The 17,139-nt window shown below is 40.0% G+C and overlaps 1 protein-coding gene across 5 annotated transcripts; it reads right to left on the reverse strand.

The window, feature by feature from the left end:
- Positions 1-337: 337 nt before the first annotated feature.
- On the reverse strand, positions 338-11,495 carry tmco4 (transmembrane and coiled-coil domains 4). Of its 5 annotated transcripts, none has more exons than XM_061800708.1 (14): positions 10,990-11,130; positions 8,831-8,981; positions 8,561-8,735; positions 8,349-8,376; positions 7,626-7,755; positions 7,410-7,507; positions 7,150-7,293; positions 6,889-6,999; positions 6,053-6,217; positions 4,790-4,926; positions 4,497-4,581; positions 2,702-2,819; positions 2,441-2,558; positions 338-1,890 (listed from the first exon to the last, which is right to left on the reverse strand). In XM_061800708.1, the coding sequence occupies exons 1-14, from the start codon at positions 11,048-11,050 to the stop codon at positions 1,414-1,416; spliced, it is 1,998 nt and encodes a 665-aa protein (XP_061656692.1). In that variant the 5' UTR covers positions 11,051-11,130; the 3' UTR covers positions 338-1,413. The 5 variants fall into 5 exon arrangements, with proteins under 5 accessions (XP_061656692.1, XP_061656719.1, XP_061656709.1 ...); XM_061800735.1 differs by lacking the exon at positions 10,990-11,130 and adding an exon at positions 11,381-11,495 and having other exon boundaries at positions 340-1,890; positions 6,880-6,999; XM_061800725.1 differs by lacking the exon at positions 10,990-11,130 and adding an exon at positions 10,135-10,540 and having other exon boundaries at positions 340-1,890; positions 6,880-6,999.
- Positions 11,496-17,139: the final 5,644 nt, after the last annotated feature.

Consider the following 17,139-nt stretch of genomic DNA (forward strand, 5'->3'; position numbering starts at 1 on the left):
GTCGCCGATGCACTTGTCAATTGTTTATCGACTGCCGGGAGACCAGTGACACACTCAAAGTAGACTCACAATGCAGAAGCTGCTGTCGGCCACTGCTCTGGCCCTAACACTTGCACAGACTCGCTGACATCACACGCCGGCCCGTCAGACTGCATCATAAATGTACATGCGTGTACACATACACTACATTAAATACATTATTATCTATATATTTTAGGCTAGCAATTTGTCTTGCTGTACCGTATCCCCGACAAATAAACAGGGTTTCACTGTAAAATGGAAATTTAGTGGCTGTACGAAATTACAATATATATATATATATATATATATCCCATGAATTATAACACAAAAGTGGATAGAAGCACTGTTAAATTGTAGTTCTATTTAGTAATAGCCTCTAAATATAGTTTAAAAAATGTTTTTAAAATATGGAAATCTAAGAAAATGTCAGATATTAAAGTTGGGTAAAGAAATCAGACTTCACAAAACCTTTACATTGTATTGACATCACTTATGCACATTATCAGCGGTTAAAAAAAATACTTCATATTCACTTAAGGCTACTTTGCATATGTGCTTGCTCTTGGAATTTTTGATATGTTTTCATGAGAATATGGTAGGAAAATGCACGAAAAATTAAGCAGTTTACCGAAATACCAACTCGACTATATTGGGGTTAGGGCTCCCCACTGGGGAGACCAAAATGCTGAAAGCTGAGCTAAAACGTGGGCCAACTCAGCAGCCAGTACGCTCCTTTAAGAACTGGAGATTGAGGTTTCTTACTGTCCTTCCACAAAGCCAAGCTTGCTCCCACTGTATACTCTACATACTGTATTGTATGACTTGGCAGGACCGCTGATTCATTGTTACAACTGTGCCGCTGTTCAACTCCAATTCAAATTCGAATCGCAGACAAACTATTGGTCTGTTGCCCCGCAGGCAGCCCGATGTTCAGTGTGCCTAAGAGGTATCATGGTGGAGGATGAGGTTGGTTTACAGCAGGAAGCTTCGCAGTACGAGTCTCAACTGAGGAGTTCTCTCTGTGCGTGCGCAGTGCTTTTTCAAGACCGCCAAGAAAGTGTGTTGCCTCTCTCGTCCCCACGTTATGTGACGCCTCGAACGCCTTCAATCATTTATTTGGGCCTGTGGCCAAAACTAGATGACTCCCCTGACTACGTGCAGTACTGCAAAACTGGCACCCAGGGATTTGAGCAAAAATCAAACCATCTTGTAGACGCCGTGAGTCATGCAGAGCCAGTGCCTTAATTTTGTGACGGAATTCATCTCACTTGTCAGGAGTTGAAGCTGAAGTTTGTTAAAATTCCAACCTTGTTCAATAGCATTTCGATGGTCAAACAAATACTGAAACTGAGAAAAATCTTGAATTAAGCAGGTGATCCTGGAGCAGCCTCCTTACATTTTTTGTCCACATAGTTTATGGCTGTGGTCTGGAGTCCAGTGTGTATCATCCCAGCTCCACAAGACGTGTTCATCATCTGCTTCAGCCTGCTCTCCACTCTCATTACAAACCGGTCTATGCTTCTCGATATTCTCTTGGTTGTTCCCTGCTGTGGGTGGATTTTTGGACTCACTATCATCACTACTGAGAGCATCCAACAGGTCCGAGATGTCGGGGACGTCCCAGCCATCGGTCTTCTCTGTTGAGTCCTCAGCACTGTCTGCTGCACAAGACTCAGCCTCCTGGACTGGACTTTTGGTTTCCTCCAACTGCTGCTTAATTTGGGTTTGGTCCTGGGTGTGTACTGTTCCCTTTGTAGTATTTACAGGTTGAGGAAGGATGAAGGAGGATCCTGGGACCTCTTTGGTGGGAATTCCCACTGCCACCAAGATTGTATCCATTTGACGCATGTAGTCCAAGTGACCTTTGACCTGGGGAACACAAAAATACAAAATATATATTTAAATGTCATTTTTTTATTAGCCAAATTTTTTCAACTACTCTGCAAATATGTACAAACCTTCTTTTCATATAAACTTTTTTTAATTTCCTTGAAAAAACATTTGTTCTGTGCTCAGGCTGCATATTTTCAAACTCTTTTTAAAAATATTGAGCATAGTTTGAAATTATATAAACTAAAAAAAATCTAAATGTTACACAATCCTGAGAGCAGACTTTTCTGCTTTTTGACATTTTTCAAAAAGCTCATTTTTATGTTACACTTCTATCCATTTAAATGCATGTATTATTGTGTGACTTTGATCAACTACATGTACAATATTAATTAAAAATGTTATTATGTTTAAATTTCATCCAATGAGAGTGCATTGACCGAGAGACTTAAAAAAAATGTGACGTTTTACAGTTGAATGGTCAAGCTGTGGAAATTACTACCGTGTATGAAATGATCATACACACTTCAAAACCTACTAACACTTCTGTGACTCTATTTAAAAAAATAAAAATGAAAAAATAACTCACCACGGAGGAGAGGTCTACATTGATAAGGCGGCGATCCCGGATGCTTATTGGTTGTAGCCCAGCAACACAGAGTTGAGCAGCTGAGCTTCGGTACAAGAACCCCAGAAGCCAATCCCCTCTGCAAGGTGGACAGGTCAGAAGGAAAGTTTAAGTGGGCTGTAATTAAATCACAAATCCTACTGAGAAGACAGCAGCTGTTGACAGTTGAAAAAAATGTGTCTTGACAACCATCAATTCCTCTAAAATGTCAACACAGATTACCTGCAGTACCCGTTGACTATTTTTCCAGCTACCACCCGGATCATTCTCTCCCAGGCCTTCTCCGAGCCATCCACAGGGGCCCCCAGCAGGACCACATCCTCCACAACACCTTCACTCCCTGAGCAACCGTGACAATAAAAAACAAAAAACAAATCATGACTGTAATCTGGTCCTTACTTGCCAGTAATTCATGTTACCTTGTCTAATCTATAAATACTTACTATTATTACAATCACAAGCACAGTTGCTGTAGTAATGTATTTTGATAATTCTTTGCAAATTACTAACGGTAATTGGACCCTTGCACAGTATAAATCAATATGATTCCAAAAACACAGTCAAGCGCAAACATGTTGCAAGTGCATCCCCCTGGCGCTTGAATTGAATACTTCCCACAATTTTTTTTTGGTTATCTGAATCAAACAGTTTACACACTACAGTATGTAAAAATGATCCTTTATAAATGAACATGGTAAATGGTCAGTGGTTTAACATAAATGAGCCATCAAACTGCATGGCTTGGCTAACACTTGTGCTTGTTGTTGAAAAGTAACACTGCAACCTCAGCCAGCTCTCTCACTCTCTTTACTAATGCAGAGTTGTATGGTAAAGGCAAAGCGACTTCTGAAAAATATCTGCTGCTTGGTAATGCATATTTCTAGTCGATAATTTGCAAAATGTGGATAAATCACTGCTTCTGCAAATTATTAATGGACACCACGTCACCAATGTTGATTGAGTGAGACTGACTCAATGATTGTGCTCCATTAGTCTCTTTTCTTATCATCGGGAAAACTGTGAAAATGACAGCTCATCTTGTCTGTTTCTTAAAAGGAATTAAAATTCGTAGTCGCTTTTTTGAAAACTAGCGAAAGGGGTCGGACAAGTTGTAAATTTGGTAACACTGACTCTCTGTTCACAGAGGTGTTGTTAGTCCAAGTAGTGCACAACAAGTAAGGCAGCGCTTTGAAGTACAGAAGCCGCTAAAATGTCTTCTTTTCCTTTCGGCTTGTCCCGTTAGGGGTCGCCACAGCGTATCATTTTTTTCCATCTAAGCCTATCTCGTGCATCTTCTTCTCTAACACTCACTGTCCTCATGTCCTCCCTCACAACATCCATCAACCTTTTTCTTAGGTCTTCCTAAGCAATAAACTCGAATTCACTGATAAAATCTATGAATTGCTTGGCCAGAGCTTGTCCTATATTTATTGTGATCGCTCCTCGGTCAGTTATAGATGATAACCACCATCATATACAACCCAAATGAACACAATGACAAAAAATAATATCTCTCTTTGCTTGCCATTTTTAACAAAAATAGGCACTTTTCTTCATTAAAATAAACTGAATGTAGCATTGTATCAGGAAGTGTTGGAATGCCTAGACAGGCTTGAGCTTGAATGCTTCAAGGAAAACTGTGTGATGGTTTATACTGTATACATATAAGATACAGTATTTTAATCTTTGGAGTTCCTGCTCACGCTTTAAGCATAAAATAACATAACCAAATACATTTGTAAACTGCCTTTTTCTAAAAATATGTATGCAAGCAAGCTGTTCAGATTTTGGTCTAACTATGATGTCACATTGTTGGGTAATGTGTCTATTGTACAGTATGTACCACATCCATGGACTAAGATGTCATTCACACAACACTTTATCACCAAGGAGCCAAGTGCTGCTTCCACTAGTGAAAATACAGCTGATGCTAGAAATGGCACTTCGTAGTACCTTGTTTTCCAGAAAAGTGCCGAGAGCGAGTGGTCAGGTTTAAGAAGAAATTTGATGTTCATACCTTGATCCTTAGCGAGTTCCTGAAGACAGAAGTAGATGACTCTGGCCCCGAGACTGAAACCTATCAGACTGACTGGCCGCTTTCCCTTTAAATAGAGAGGAAAGAACATAAATGTAAATTGGAAGCATGTTGTTTCAACATATACAGTACATAATTATAGATAGAATGCAAATCTTTCTGCTATTTAATCAATCCAATTTGAATCTTTTGAGTCTCGTTTTGACAAAATGCACTCCTTATCAGTCAGCTGACACTCACAAGGTTCAATTAGTTACACGAAGACACCCTTTTACCTGCTGCCTGCTTCTCAAAACCTGAGCAAGGTGCTTCCCCACCTCAGCCGAGCGGTTCAAACAAACACACCAGGGATTGTCGATGACGCTGGCGGCTGCCAGCAAAGAGGCGGGCCATGTCAGAGCTGTTACGATACCTTGACAATGATATTGGGCAAATATCACTAAACACGAAGTAAGAGTTGAGCAGCATTGATTTTACATTCTATGTCAAAATACGCAGTTAGTTGAGTCACATGCCCCATAAATTGCATAATTTGATCAGAATCATCATGAAAAACACCACTCTGAGGTTTAAAGGGTTAGGTGAGACTTGAGTATATTACATGAAATTTCAGCTCAGTGAAAATCTAAATCAATTTCTCATCTTTTATTAATGCAACTTTCTAAATCTCACAGTAGATGTCACAAAAACTATATAAAGTATCCTGAAATAATGACACTGCTGTCTCAATTTGCTCACAAATTGTGGAATCTGGGCCAGTTGAGTTGAACACAAAGCAACACTATTCCAGTATTTTAACTGTACTTAAAAAAAAAAATAAATAAATAAAAAATAAATAAATATATATATATATATATATATATATAATTGTCATTTTTATATTTTTTAAATTTTTCTTATATTTTTTATTCCGTTTTAAATGTTTTGTCTCTTTGTTTTCAATCTTTTAATCATGTAAAGTACATTGAGTTACCTCGTGTATGAAATGTGCTACACAAATAAACTTGCTTGCTTGCTCATATATTTTGACAATATCTTTGCAATAAATCACCTTCATACAAATTCAGCGAATCAATGATTTGAGGCTTAATTTTACAAAGATGTTCCACTTTTTCATTGGGTTTTGGCAGATGAGGGAGCATAAGACAATGAGCTGTTAATTTGATTTTCGCTTAATTCAGTAGGATGTAGTGATAACACAGCAGCAACGTTCGTACAGGTAGCCCTGTCCTGGCTACTCTGTACTAATCTATATGGCGAAAACAACATTAAGGAATGCCATAAAGTCAAACATTTTAGTCTTTTTCTCATATGCCAGGCTGCTTTAATGCACTGTTGTTAAAGGTGAGTTTGTATGAATCCTGTCGTTTTCAAAATGTTAATATGGAATGGCTACTTTGTCATACACTTGTAAATCATCAATAATGTTGAAAGCTTTACGGTGGGAAGAGTTTGACTCTTGAATGTTTGACTGTACAGGTTCCACTGGATGGAAAAAGACATTCACAAGTTTCAGGTAGCCCATGAGCCTCTCCTACCTGAAAGAACGGTGTACTTCAGAGCCTCCTGAGCCATCATGCTGACCAGCCCATCCAAAAGGGAGGTCATGGCCGAGCTCAAGTCCCTGAGGAAACGCGACTCCCACACTAAGCAGTACTGCTCCCCGCACTCTCCTAGGCTGCACCAAGGGGCCTGGAACGAGCCTGGACAAGAGTGGTTAGCCTCTCATGTAAAGTCGACTGGGTGGCAATTTCAAATTAAGTGCTACTTAGCTATGGCATGTGAAGTATGTACTACGACTACCTGGAGTGCGTGGGTAGGTGAAGAGAACTGTGATTATGCATGGATATTGGAACATTTTTTTTTTTTAACCCTATTTGTTCAAATTAACAAGACAAAGCCATATTCAGTGACTGCTCTGCTAGATTTGGTTTGGATTTAGAAAATAACTTCAGAGAGAATACTATCGAATCGGAAGAGTGAGCCAAATGGTTGTCGGTCAAGCAATAAACAGATATGCTTGCACAAAAACTGGAGGCAAACTACATCGGCAATGGCTCTTCTAGAACAGGTGTGAAAAAAAACAACCTCAAAACGAGCGATTCAATGTTCCACACTTAAAAAAAAATCTGATCGGAAACTTACTCTATCTACAAAAATAAAAGTGGCCATTGGCATTTGTAGGAATACTATTTGATACAGTTCTAAATGGATTTTATTGGAGACTGCATCTGTGTCAAATGTTGTTGTGGCCTTAATTATAAAAGAGAAAAGTAAGAAATAATTATTTCTAAATGAGTGCTGATTAAGCAGTGTAATTGTGTTACTATCACCAATTATAAATAACACTATGATCAAAACTTACTGTATTTACCAGTGCAGAGCCATCCTGTCACCGTTATGGTAAGGTGAAGATGCTTTCCAGAGCTGAGTGGCAGGAATTCAAACTCCTCTATCGCCCCAATACACTTATTCATTTTATAGCCTGATGAGAGACATAATTTAAGAACTGCAAATGCATACCACAGACAACCAAACCTCTTTGGTTGATGAGAGTAATAAACAGATAGAAATTAAAACATTGTGATGAGAATTTGGAGCACTTAACAGAGACATCACTTCTCTGTGCACCCACCGGTAAGTCCAGCACCAGCTGCTCCAAACAGGGAGGCCATGATTGCGATGCCAGTGGCTGAGCCCAGAGCTGCAGCCCCACCAGCTCCGAGTACAGCGCCAGCTCCAGCTGCCATTAGGGGGGCCGCCAGCCCACCGGTGACACCTGGCAAAAAAGGTTTGGTGCAAGTAAGAAAATACAGAATAATCTGTGTACTAAAAACAGTAGGCTTCTTTCATCAACAGTGCTTAGCAACTGTTCATCTTCATATTCATCATCACCGATCAATGTTCCACCACCGACTGTTGCTAGTCCAATGAGAAGGTAGCGTCTTAATTTTCGACCCTTTTCTCTCCTCCGTCGCTGAGATGTTTCCTCCCTAGTAAACAAATATCAGCTGCAGTTGTTATATATTGTATCCATTCTAAATTCATCAATCTTTATGTGGAGCTAAGGCAAATTTATGAAAAGATTAAACCACTTGTTAAGCAACTCACTCGCTCTCTTCTTTTCCTTCCCTTAGGCTCTCTCCAAGCGTCTCTTCAAACTTTTCCAGCTCTTGCGGAGAAATTCGGAGCAGACAGCTGACGTGGCGGATGAGCACCCTCGCTCTGGCATCATAATGGCCTGAGAGCCAAAACACAAAAAGCTTCAATTTATTATGTGAGTAAAAATAAGTGTGAAGTCATACAAAATATTAGAGGTTGAGATGTATCACTCTACTCCAGATCTGTAAGCCTTGGCCATTTGTCATTAATGTTAATATTGATTGTGTTATAGATTTCAATATTTTTTGAAATATTAACAGGAGTTAACTTGTGTGTATTTGATTAGCAATGTTTAAATGTAACAGTTTCTGTCTTATTAATACATGTGTTTACAATAGATACTAGAACCCTGGAAAGCCATTATTTCTTTTTTAATTATTTCCAATGGGATATCTTTTTTCTAAATGGAAACAAAATGATGAGCATCCCCGAATGTAGTATATTCAACGTTACAGGTTCCATGTCGTGCAGACGCACAAACAAATATAGTCACACAAACGAGGGTGGACATGCAGCACTGAAAACACTATACGTTATGATCATTAAGAGTGTTGAGAATATCATTAGATATTCTATTTATATTTCTGTAATTTAGGGTGAACCTGAAGTGAAAGAGAAACTAAAAAAATACTTTTTGTACAAAATCCAACACTTTCATGGAAGGCTTCTTACCATCTTTGACAGAGAAAGACACCAGGTCCTGCAAATCAGAAATATGCTTGTTTAAAGACTAGCAAAATATAGCAAAAGACCAACCACCAGAAGTAAAGGCAGAGCAAAACATTACACTTAAGGTAGAGTATAATATGACCGAAATTAGCTTCACATTTCACATGCAAAAACTTTATAGGTACCTGAATCTCATTTGCTATTAAGAGTGATACCTGTATGATGGGTAGGGCGCCTGTAGCCATGATTTGCTCAGCTTGTAGAATGGACAGGAAGGTGTCAGAGCCCTCAAAGCCCAGGCCTGACAGGAAGGCCCCCATGACGGGCATCACAGATTCATCAAGATCCAGCCAACGGACCAAGCCCTGCAGGTACTGTTCCCTGAAGGCACTGTCACAGAAATAAAAAGCATATTTACACACTCTTTTAACATATCCTTTTGTGGTGTACCTAACTTGACACTGTCCAATTTTGCTTTTGTTAACCTGTTTTCATCCCCGGTAAATAACTGCCCCAGTGAGACACCACACACTGCAGCGTAGGCAAATCGGCCCTCTTCACTCATCTGTCTACTGATAATTCCCAAGAGGCTTTGGTCACAGGAGACATCTTGTGTTGCTTTTGCGCCCCCTGGATCTGAGGAGATAAACGGGTACTATCAGGTAAATTATTAAGCAGATCCGCAGTAACATTCAGGTGATACAGGTAAAAATGAATACTTTTCATAATATAGTATGTGTGTGTGTGTGTGTGTGTGTGGCCCCGTGTGAAAATGTGAGTGCTAACCCTAACTGATTGGGCCACCCTTAGTAGCAACAACTGCAATCAAGTGTTCATGATAGTCACGAACTCTTAGTCCCTTACAGCTCTGTTGAGGAATTTTGGCTCACTCATCTTTGCAGAATTGTCGTAATTCAGCCACATCGGAGTGTTTTTGACCATGAGCCGCCTTTTTTAAGGTCATGCCAAAGCATCTCGGTGGGATTCAGGTCAGGATCAGAGGTGGACTTACTAGTGTTTTGGATCAGCTTGAGGTCATGAAAAGATAGCTGGAAAGTCTCCTTCAGGATTTTTTGGGGAGACAGCTTAATTCATGGTTCCAGGTCCTTCCAGGTCTTGAAGCAGCAAAAGAAACCCCACACCACTAACAATACCATATTTTGCTGTCGGTATTATGTTCTTATTCTTAAATGCGGTGTTACTTTTTACGCTACATTTCCAAAAAGTTCAACTTTTCTCACATCAAACCACTGAGTATTTTCCCAAAAGTCTTGAGGATCATTCAGTTGTCTTTGGGGAAATTTTAGACAAGTCTTAATGTTGTTTTGGCTCAGAAGTGGTGGTAGTTTTGGAACTGTGCCATGCAGGCTATTTTTCCTGAATTCTGAACTTTAACTGATGCAAGTGACGCCTGAAGTTCTTTGGAGGTTGTTGTGGGGTCTTTTGTGACCTCTTGGAAGAGTTGTCACTGCGCTCTTGAGGTAATTGTGGTCATTTTTTGCTTTCACCATTTGTGTGTTACGGCTCTCACTGTGGTTCGCTGAAATAGCTTTAGAAACGCCTTTACAAGCTTTTCACACAAAATATATCTCAATTAGTTTCTTTCTCTATTGAAAACAGGTGTGGCCGTATCAGGCCTAGGTGTGGCAAGAGAAATTAAACCCAGATATGATAAAATACCTGTACAGTAAAGTTTTAACAGGAGGGGGGATCACTTTTTCATAAAGGGCTACATAGATTTGGATTTCTTTTCTCACTTAATAAAAATCCTCATAAAAAAAGATAACACCTTTTCACACCATCCATTTTCTTTGCCCTATTCCTCACAAGGGGCAATGGAGTGCTGGAGCCTATCCCAGTTGTCAACAGGCAGGAGGTGGGACACCCTGAACTGGTTGCAAGCCAATCGCAGGGCACATTGAGACAAACAGCCACACTCACAATCTCCCCGAGGGGCAATATGGAGTCTCCAATTAATGTTACATGTTTTTGGGATATGGGAGGAAACCGGAGTACCCGGAAGAAACCCGCGCAGGTACGGGGAGGGCTGGAATTGAACCTCAGAACTGCGAGGCCAACGCTTTCCAGCTAATCCACTGTGCTGACAGCCATATTCATTGATTTCATTGTATTGTTTTATGTTACTGGATTAGAGTTATTTTTTAAATACAAATATGAAATCCAGATGCAATTTTACAGGCCCTTTAGTTCTTATGAATAACTGTTCTCGTTCCGACTTACGTACAAATTTATTGACGTTGCTGCCTTAAGAATGAAACTTGTAAACTGAGGACCTACTGAATATCAACTTGTTTATTTGTGATCCTCCACCGTGCCGCCCGCTGCCGCGTGTGAGTGAGTGTATTTCTCACTGTCATTTCTATACAACGTCCAGTAAACTACTATACCATTTTTCTCATGATCTGGGTGGAATTTTGAACGTGGGAGCTCTTTGCGTGAACCTTTTTACACTGTAGCTACAAATAAAATAGGCTGTTGTCCAGTAGTAACACACGAGTTCGCAACATCAAACATTCGCACGGGCAGTTTCGGTTAATTGACTTCATTCACGGGTATTTTTTCAAACGTCAACGTTCGTTATGTTACTGTCGTAATATGAAAATGAACAGGTTATTTCACATACCGGGGGTAAAACTAGTGTCGGTTCTGTTCTGTTTTTCCTCCATTATTTGAGATATCACCATTCAAGGTGTTGACGTTTTGTTGCCTTCAAGTTTTCCGACCGAGCTCGGATATACAGTAGACAACCAAGTCAACCACATACATTTAGGTTTCTAAAAAAAACCACCACAGATTGTGTTTTGTAGAAATTTTATTATATAATAAAACGTAATGTGTAAAAATTGTTATCTTTACTACTACAAAATAAATTTCAAATATACTTATTTAATTTCCGATTATCGTGAAGGCATCCCACCGTTAGCAAGTTTGCATTGAAGTATATTCCACGTGGCCCAAAACTGGGCGGAGACTTTCAAAATCGAAAAGATTTCATCAAATCCATCAACACTCACACTTAGGGTATGTTCAAAATATTTCTTTGACGGTCTCACTGGTCCATGAGTTCAGAGAGACAGGACGCGCACCATTTTCTGTGACTCTACGATTGAGCGTTTTGGCTTTTGTCAGGGATACGTCAAGGCGTCCGTCATGTTAAATGTGTCAGTTTCGCCTTTAAACATCTCGTATTGCCTGACGCTCTAGGTTTCCGAACGCTCCGGAGTTTAGAGGCGCACTTGGATAATATTTGCGAACGTACCCTTAATTTGCCAGTTTAGCTAAATGACGTGTCTAAGTGGCGGCCATGTTGGAAAGGTCAACTTTCCATTCAGCGGCAATGCGGTATTGAAATAAAGTCCATCCATCCATTTTCTTCTTCGTTTCTTTCTCAACGAGCAGGAGTCAGGGTACAGCCTGAAGTGGTTGCCAGGCAATCGCAGGGAACATGGAGACAGATAGCAGTGGCACTCACAATCATACCAAGGGGCAATTGAGAGTATCCAATGAATGCATGTTTTTCGGAAGTGAAAGGGAACTGGAGTTCCAGGAGAAAACCCACCCAGGCACGGGGAGAACATGCAAACTCCACACAGGGAGGGCTGGGATGGAACCCGGGTCCTCAGAACTGAGACCAACGCTTGACAGTTGTTCCATCATGCCCCCTGAAGTAAATTCGTAACTCGCTTATTTCCCCAACCGATTTTCATAAAATTTACATTTTTGTCTCCAAAAATATTTTTACGTCTCAATTTTCTTTTTATAATCGTACGGCGTTTTGCGCAACAATATGCAGCACAATGTACCCAAGCTTGGCCTTGTTTTTTGTTTCCTAGTTGTCCATACAGATGGAATGCGGTAACTTTGACTTCCTTGGCTTAACTTCTCCGTCGCAACTCTCCTTGAAAATATCTGTGATCAAGTCTGACTCAGGGCTAAATACATAAACAAACCTGACTTTAAATACAATTTTAAACTTTTGTTATTCAATGATTTAAATGTTTTTCTTGTGTTTATACATTTTGTATGAAATTTAACAGAGTTGTGTGCAGATATATTCTTTACATGATCTAGTCAGGGGGTTTAACTGGCAGTCTGTGGGAAATTTGCGGTCCGCCATGCGATCTTTTGTGCCCCCTACCTTAATCTGAAATTTCAATGTGGGGCCCTCAAGTTTTATATGAATGGCACTTTTACATTGTTATGTGCGGAGCTGACGAACTTACCAATCACGGTGGGGTATATAGCTCTCGGGGACGTGACATCGACCGGGCTTGATGCAAGCAAGAGAAATATTTTTCAATGAGTGAAAGTTACAGTAGGGTTGCCATTGAGAGTTTTTTTTTTTTTTTTTTGGTTGCAATTTTGCACACAACTTGTTTATATCAGCATCCTTGATTCTCTTATTTTGTGTTAAAAATTTTTTAAGACGTTTGAGAAGATTGCATTTTTAAAAATTTCTAATTTCAACTGTGCGAGTGTGCACGCGCGCCGAGGTTGCAGCTCAGCCTTAGCCAGAGGCCTGCAGGGGGCCCAACCTAAATTGAGTTTGAGACCCCTGATCACAATGTATCAAATGGACAAAATATTTGCATCGTACTGTGTATGATAAGTCAAGCTTAGGACAACGGGATAACTTGTACAAAAAGTATCAGTTTTCTCCAATAGGGGGCAGTTTCAACCTGCAGGTCGACATGAGGTACAGTACATTACAGTGCAGTAGAGTGGTTATAGTTGGTCTTTCTTCCATCCATTAAACAGTTTAATGCGAATATTATCAGAACCATGTGTACAAACTTTAAAAAAGTGCTGTAGAAGTGCTCAAACTGTAATAGTCCAAAGACAGGCAGTAAACATCACATGGAACGACTGTGAGATGAAAGTACTTAACTACAAAATACTGTCCTTACTTCTCCAAAGAAGAATTTCCAGAACGACATGTGCAGTTTGTCCATCTCAGAAAGGCATCCTGTTTATATTTCAACGGGGCAGTCTGTAATGCATCAGAAGTTTAGCAGTTGTCGACGTCATCTGAGACTGTAAATACTCCACAGTAGCTTTCATGTTTTTGGATCATAAAATCTTTTAACTCCCCAGTGACAATAAAGAGACACGAATGCTAAGCTGGATCTACCAGTCCTCAGACTTGACCTTTTTATCCTGCCAAGACTTGTGTGTAGGGGGAAAAATAAATGGCATAATATGTTTATTTCTGAGAATGCAGTGATATTTTTATACTGATGATGAATTTTAACCAGAAACTAAACTAAACACTGCTCCTTGTGTAGATCACACGACCATATTTGAAATAAAATGCATACTAGTTTTGGAATGCTGCTTTGGATTCATGACAAATCTGAAAGCTTTGGTAGTTTTTTTCTTTGTATTTTCTTTGGTGTTTTTTCTTTTGTTTCTGTCTTTTCACCAATCCAACCATTCACCTATTTTCTGCACGACTTGTCCTCACGGTAAATCGGAGTCTTATTGCTACTGACTTTGGGTCAAAGGGGAAGTACACCCTAGACTGGTCACCAATTGAAGGGCGCTTACAGACAATCAACATTTTACACCCAGATTCCCAATTATGGACAATTTGGAGTCTGTAGTTAACCTCACATGCTTTTTTTTCCCCCTTTGGGAATGTGGGAGGAAGCCAGTCTCTCTGGGTGAAAACAAAAATAAGCACGGAGAAAATATGCAACCTCCATACATGATTTAAACCCAGAACCATTGAGCATCAGGCAGATGTGCTAACTACTAGGTAGCTGTGCTTCCTTGGTGATATACACCAAAATCATTGTTGGATGAGTCGGTGGAAAAAGTGAATAGTAGACAGTACTTGAATCTGACGCATTCAAGGATGCTATTTAAAAATCATTCCTAATAAGAAGTAATGGAAATACAGTTCACAATTTCACAATTCTTTAAAGGTTTGCAGTAGACTTAATAATTTAGGAAGCCTTTTAGCATAGTTAATTGTCATATCCGTGCAAAAAGAGTTTATACAAGTAAGGCTGTGAATATTATCATTCATCCAGGTGATTTAATTCTCAGGGTATTGAATTGATAGCTTCTGCTCTGTTCTTGTCACCCATCATCCAATTGGGCTTTATTTACATATTGTACAAGTAACTGCTGTTAGTATCCACCCATTTCCAAAGTCACTTATCCACACAAGTCATGGGAGTGCTGGAGCCTATCACAGCTAACTTCAGGCTAAAGGCAAACTACACCCAGAACTGGTCACCAGTCAGTCACAAGGCACATATCAACACCATCACTGACCAGGAATCGATCCCACACCGCCCACACCAAAGCTAGGAGTGTGTACCACTACACCAGTGACTCTTTTAATAGTAACTCAATTAAACATATTGCAGTGGTTAAAAATTTGAGTATTATCCATTGGTCAACAGAGAATTCTGTTTCAGTGGAACATAAAAGTAGAATCGGAAAAATAGAACCACAACATAGACTGGAATTCAAACTCTTAGTCACACTTGATAACAGATAGTGTTAACACAATGTCTCACTGTCATGATGTCGCATACTGTACTTACATAGCTGAGGTACCAAGCCCACCTACACACTATGTGGTGGAAACACAAGCCAAACCAGGGTTACCGATCCAAACTGTAGCAACATTTAATGGATTGGTGTTGTGTACCACAGATACAGAAAGTTTTACAAGAAACCACTGATCCTGCAGAAGTCACCAGACTAACACTATATTCACAAAGCAGTATAATGTATTTAAGGTTGTGACACAGTTTTGGGTATTTTTATTGTGAAAGTTCACACAGTACCTGACATGAATCATTTCACTTTTCAGCATGCTTTCGTTGGGGTACCATTTCCAGAAATATGGTATCCAATCGAGTAGAGGGAAAAGAAAAGCTGCTGTTCATCGTCTGTTTGACACACAATTCCCACTTCTGTTTTGCAATCGAATATAATTGAGTCTAATGGGGAGGGGAAAAAAAGAACTATTGCTTAACTACTGACTACTGTATCTGCTTTTCTTATTTAGGGAAAATGTTAGCACACAAATGTACTGTCACAGAAATATTGAAAAACTGTGAGTGAGTTAGATGCTCCTCCACCGCTAAAATCACTAATTAGATAAATAACAAACACTATTGATATAGATGATGCAGCTATCATCCTGCTATGACACGGCAAATCTGATCAGGTTTTACAATGAACCAAACCAAACTTACATGGCAGAGGTAAAAGGATCACAGATAAAGAACTTGATATTCAGTTGGTCCTCAGTTTACAAGTTCCATTCTTAAGGCACCAACGTCAATAAATTCGTACGTAAGCCGGAACGGGAACAGTTATTCACCAATACTAAAGCGCCAATAAAATTGCAACTGCAGTTCATAATTGTGTAAAAAAAAAAAAAAAAAAAACACTTCCAGGCCAGTAACATAAAACAATAAAATGAAATTAATGAATTCGGCTGGCGGCATGGTGAATCAGCTGGAAAGTGGCCTCACAGTTCTGAGGTCCCGGGTTTAAACCCAGATTCGCCTGTGTGGAGTTTGCATGTTCTCCCCGTGCCTGTGTGGTTTTCTCCAGGCACACGGGTTTCCTCTTACATCCCAAAAACATGGAACAATAATTGGACACTCTGAAGTGCCCGTAGGTGTGATTGTGAGTGCGGCTGTTTGTCTCTATGTGCCCTGCGATTGGCTGGCAACCAGTTCAGGGTGTACCCTGGCTCCTGCCCGTTGACAGCTTGGACAGGCTCCAGCACTCCCGAGACCCTCGTGAGGATAAGCAGCTAAGAAAATAGATGGATGGATGAATACAGTGTTATCTGCGCATTCCCTCTTGTGTCACATGATGACATTTTTATACGACTGGATGTAACATGAGCTAGTTCATTACGTTGTTTGTAACCTTGAAATGTCACAATTACAGTAAATATATTTATTTAAAAAAAGTTAGAGGCCCCATAGCTCACTGGTTAGACCACTGGTTTGGTAAACCAGGGGTTGTGGGTTTGTATCCCACTGGGGCCTTCACTCCCTGAGAAGGGTTGCGTCAGGAAGGGCATCCAGTGTAAAAATTGTGCCAAAAATATATGTGCGTTCATCTGTGCCAAACATATATGTGCGTTCATCTGAGATGACATACTGTGGCGACCCCAAAAGGGACAAGCCAAAAGAAACTTACTTACTATATTTATTTTAAAAACTGGCCCTAATTATAAAACAAAATTAAAAAAGGTCTGGCAGTAAAGGGTGCATTCTTGTACCACCCCATGTAATCCTAAAAATTACAGTTGACAGCATGGATTTGGTCTTCAAGAACAGAAGCATGACAAGCATTTTTTGTGAGGAGACAGATGCTTTGACATCAGTTCCCCTCTGTCAGCCATCGATCCGCACTCCAACCAAAACCTTCGTCTTCCACCCCTGCATAATCTCTGCATGTGTGTGCTCAGTCTCACAATGGATTACTCATTGGTGAGCAGACGGGTAGAGAAGCTTAGCTCAAATCAGACAGGTTCAAACAAATACCCCCTTTTTCCTACAACGAGCAGAAAATGACAAGCCTTTTCACCCATCTGTCACCTTGACAATCGGCAAAAGTTGAAACCAACACTGAGTGGACCCTTTGACCTTGAGGGCACTCCTACAAGTGTGTGTGTGTGTGTATATAAAGTAAAAGCAGGAAGTTGGAAAGCAGATGACAGAGGCGAGCTAAAAAGGATAACATGTCTGGTAGCAAAATGCAAGGAAGACATGATTGGCAGCTGTTGAGC

Source organism: Syngnathoides biaculeatus, chromosome 2 (assembly GCF_019802595.1).
Source record: "Syngnathoides biaculeatus isolate LvHL_M chromosome 2, ASM1980259v1, whole genome shotgun sequence".
Lineage (NCBI taxonomy): Eukaryota > Metazoa > Chordata > Actinopteri > Syngnathiformes > Syngnathidae > Syngnathoides > Syngnathoides biaculeatus.

Bases quoted from the DNA above. Each gene is read 5' to 3' on its own strand.
- tmco4 (XM_061800699.1), bottom strand. From the start codon at position 11,050: ATGGTGATATCTCAAATAATGGAGGAAAAACAGAACAGAACCGACACT. The intron at 7,508-7,625 runs GTGAGTTGCTTA...TTTGTTTACTAG, and splicing joins GAAGGAAAAGAAGAGAGCGA to GGAGGAAACATCTCAGCGAC. The intron at 4,927-6,052 runs GTAGGAGAGGCT...ATCATTGTCAAG, and splicing joins GAAGTACACCGTTCTTTCAG to GTATCGTAACAGCTCTGACA.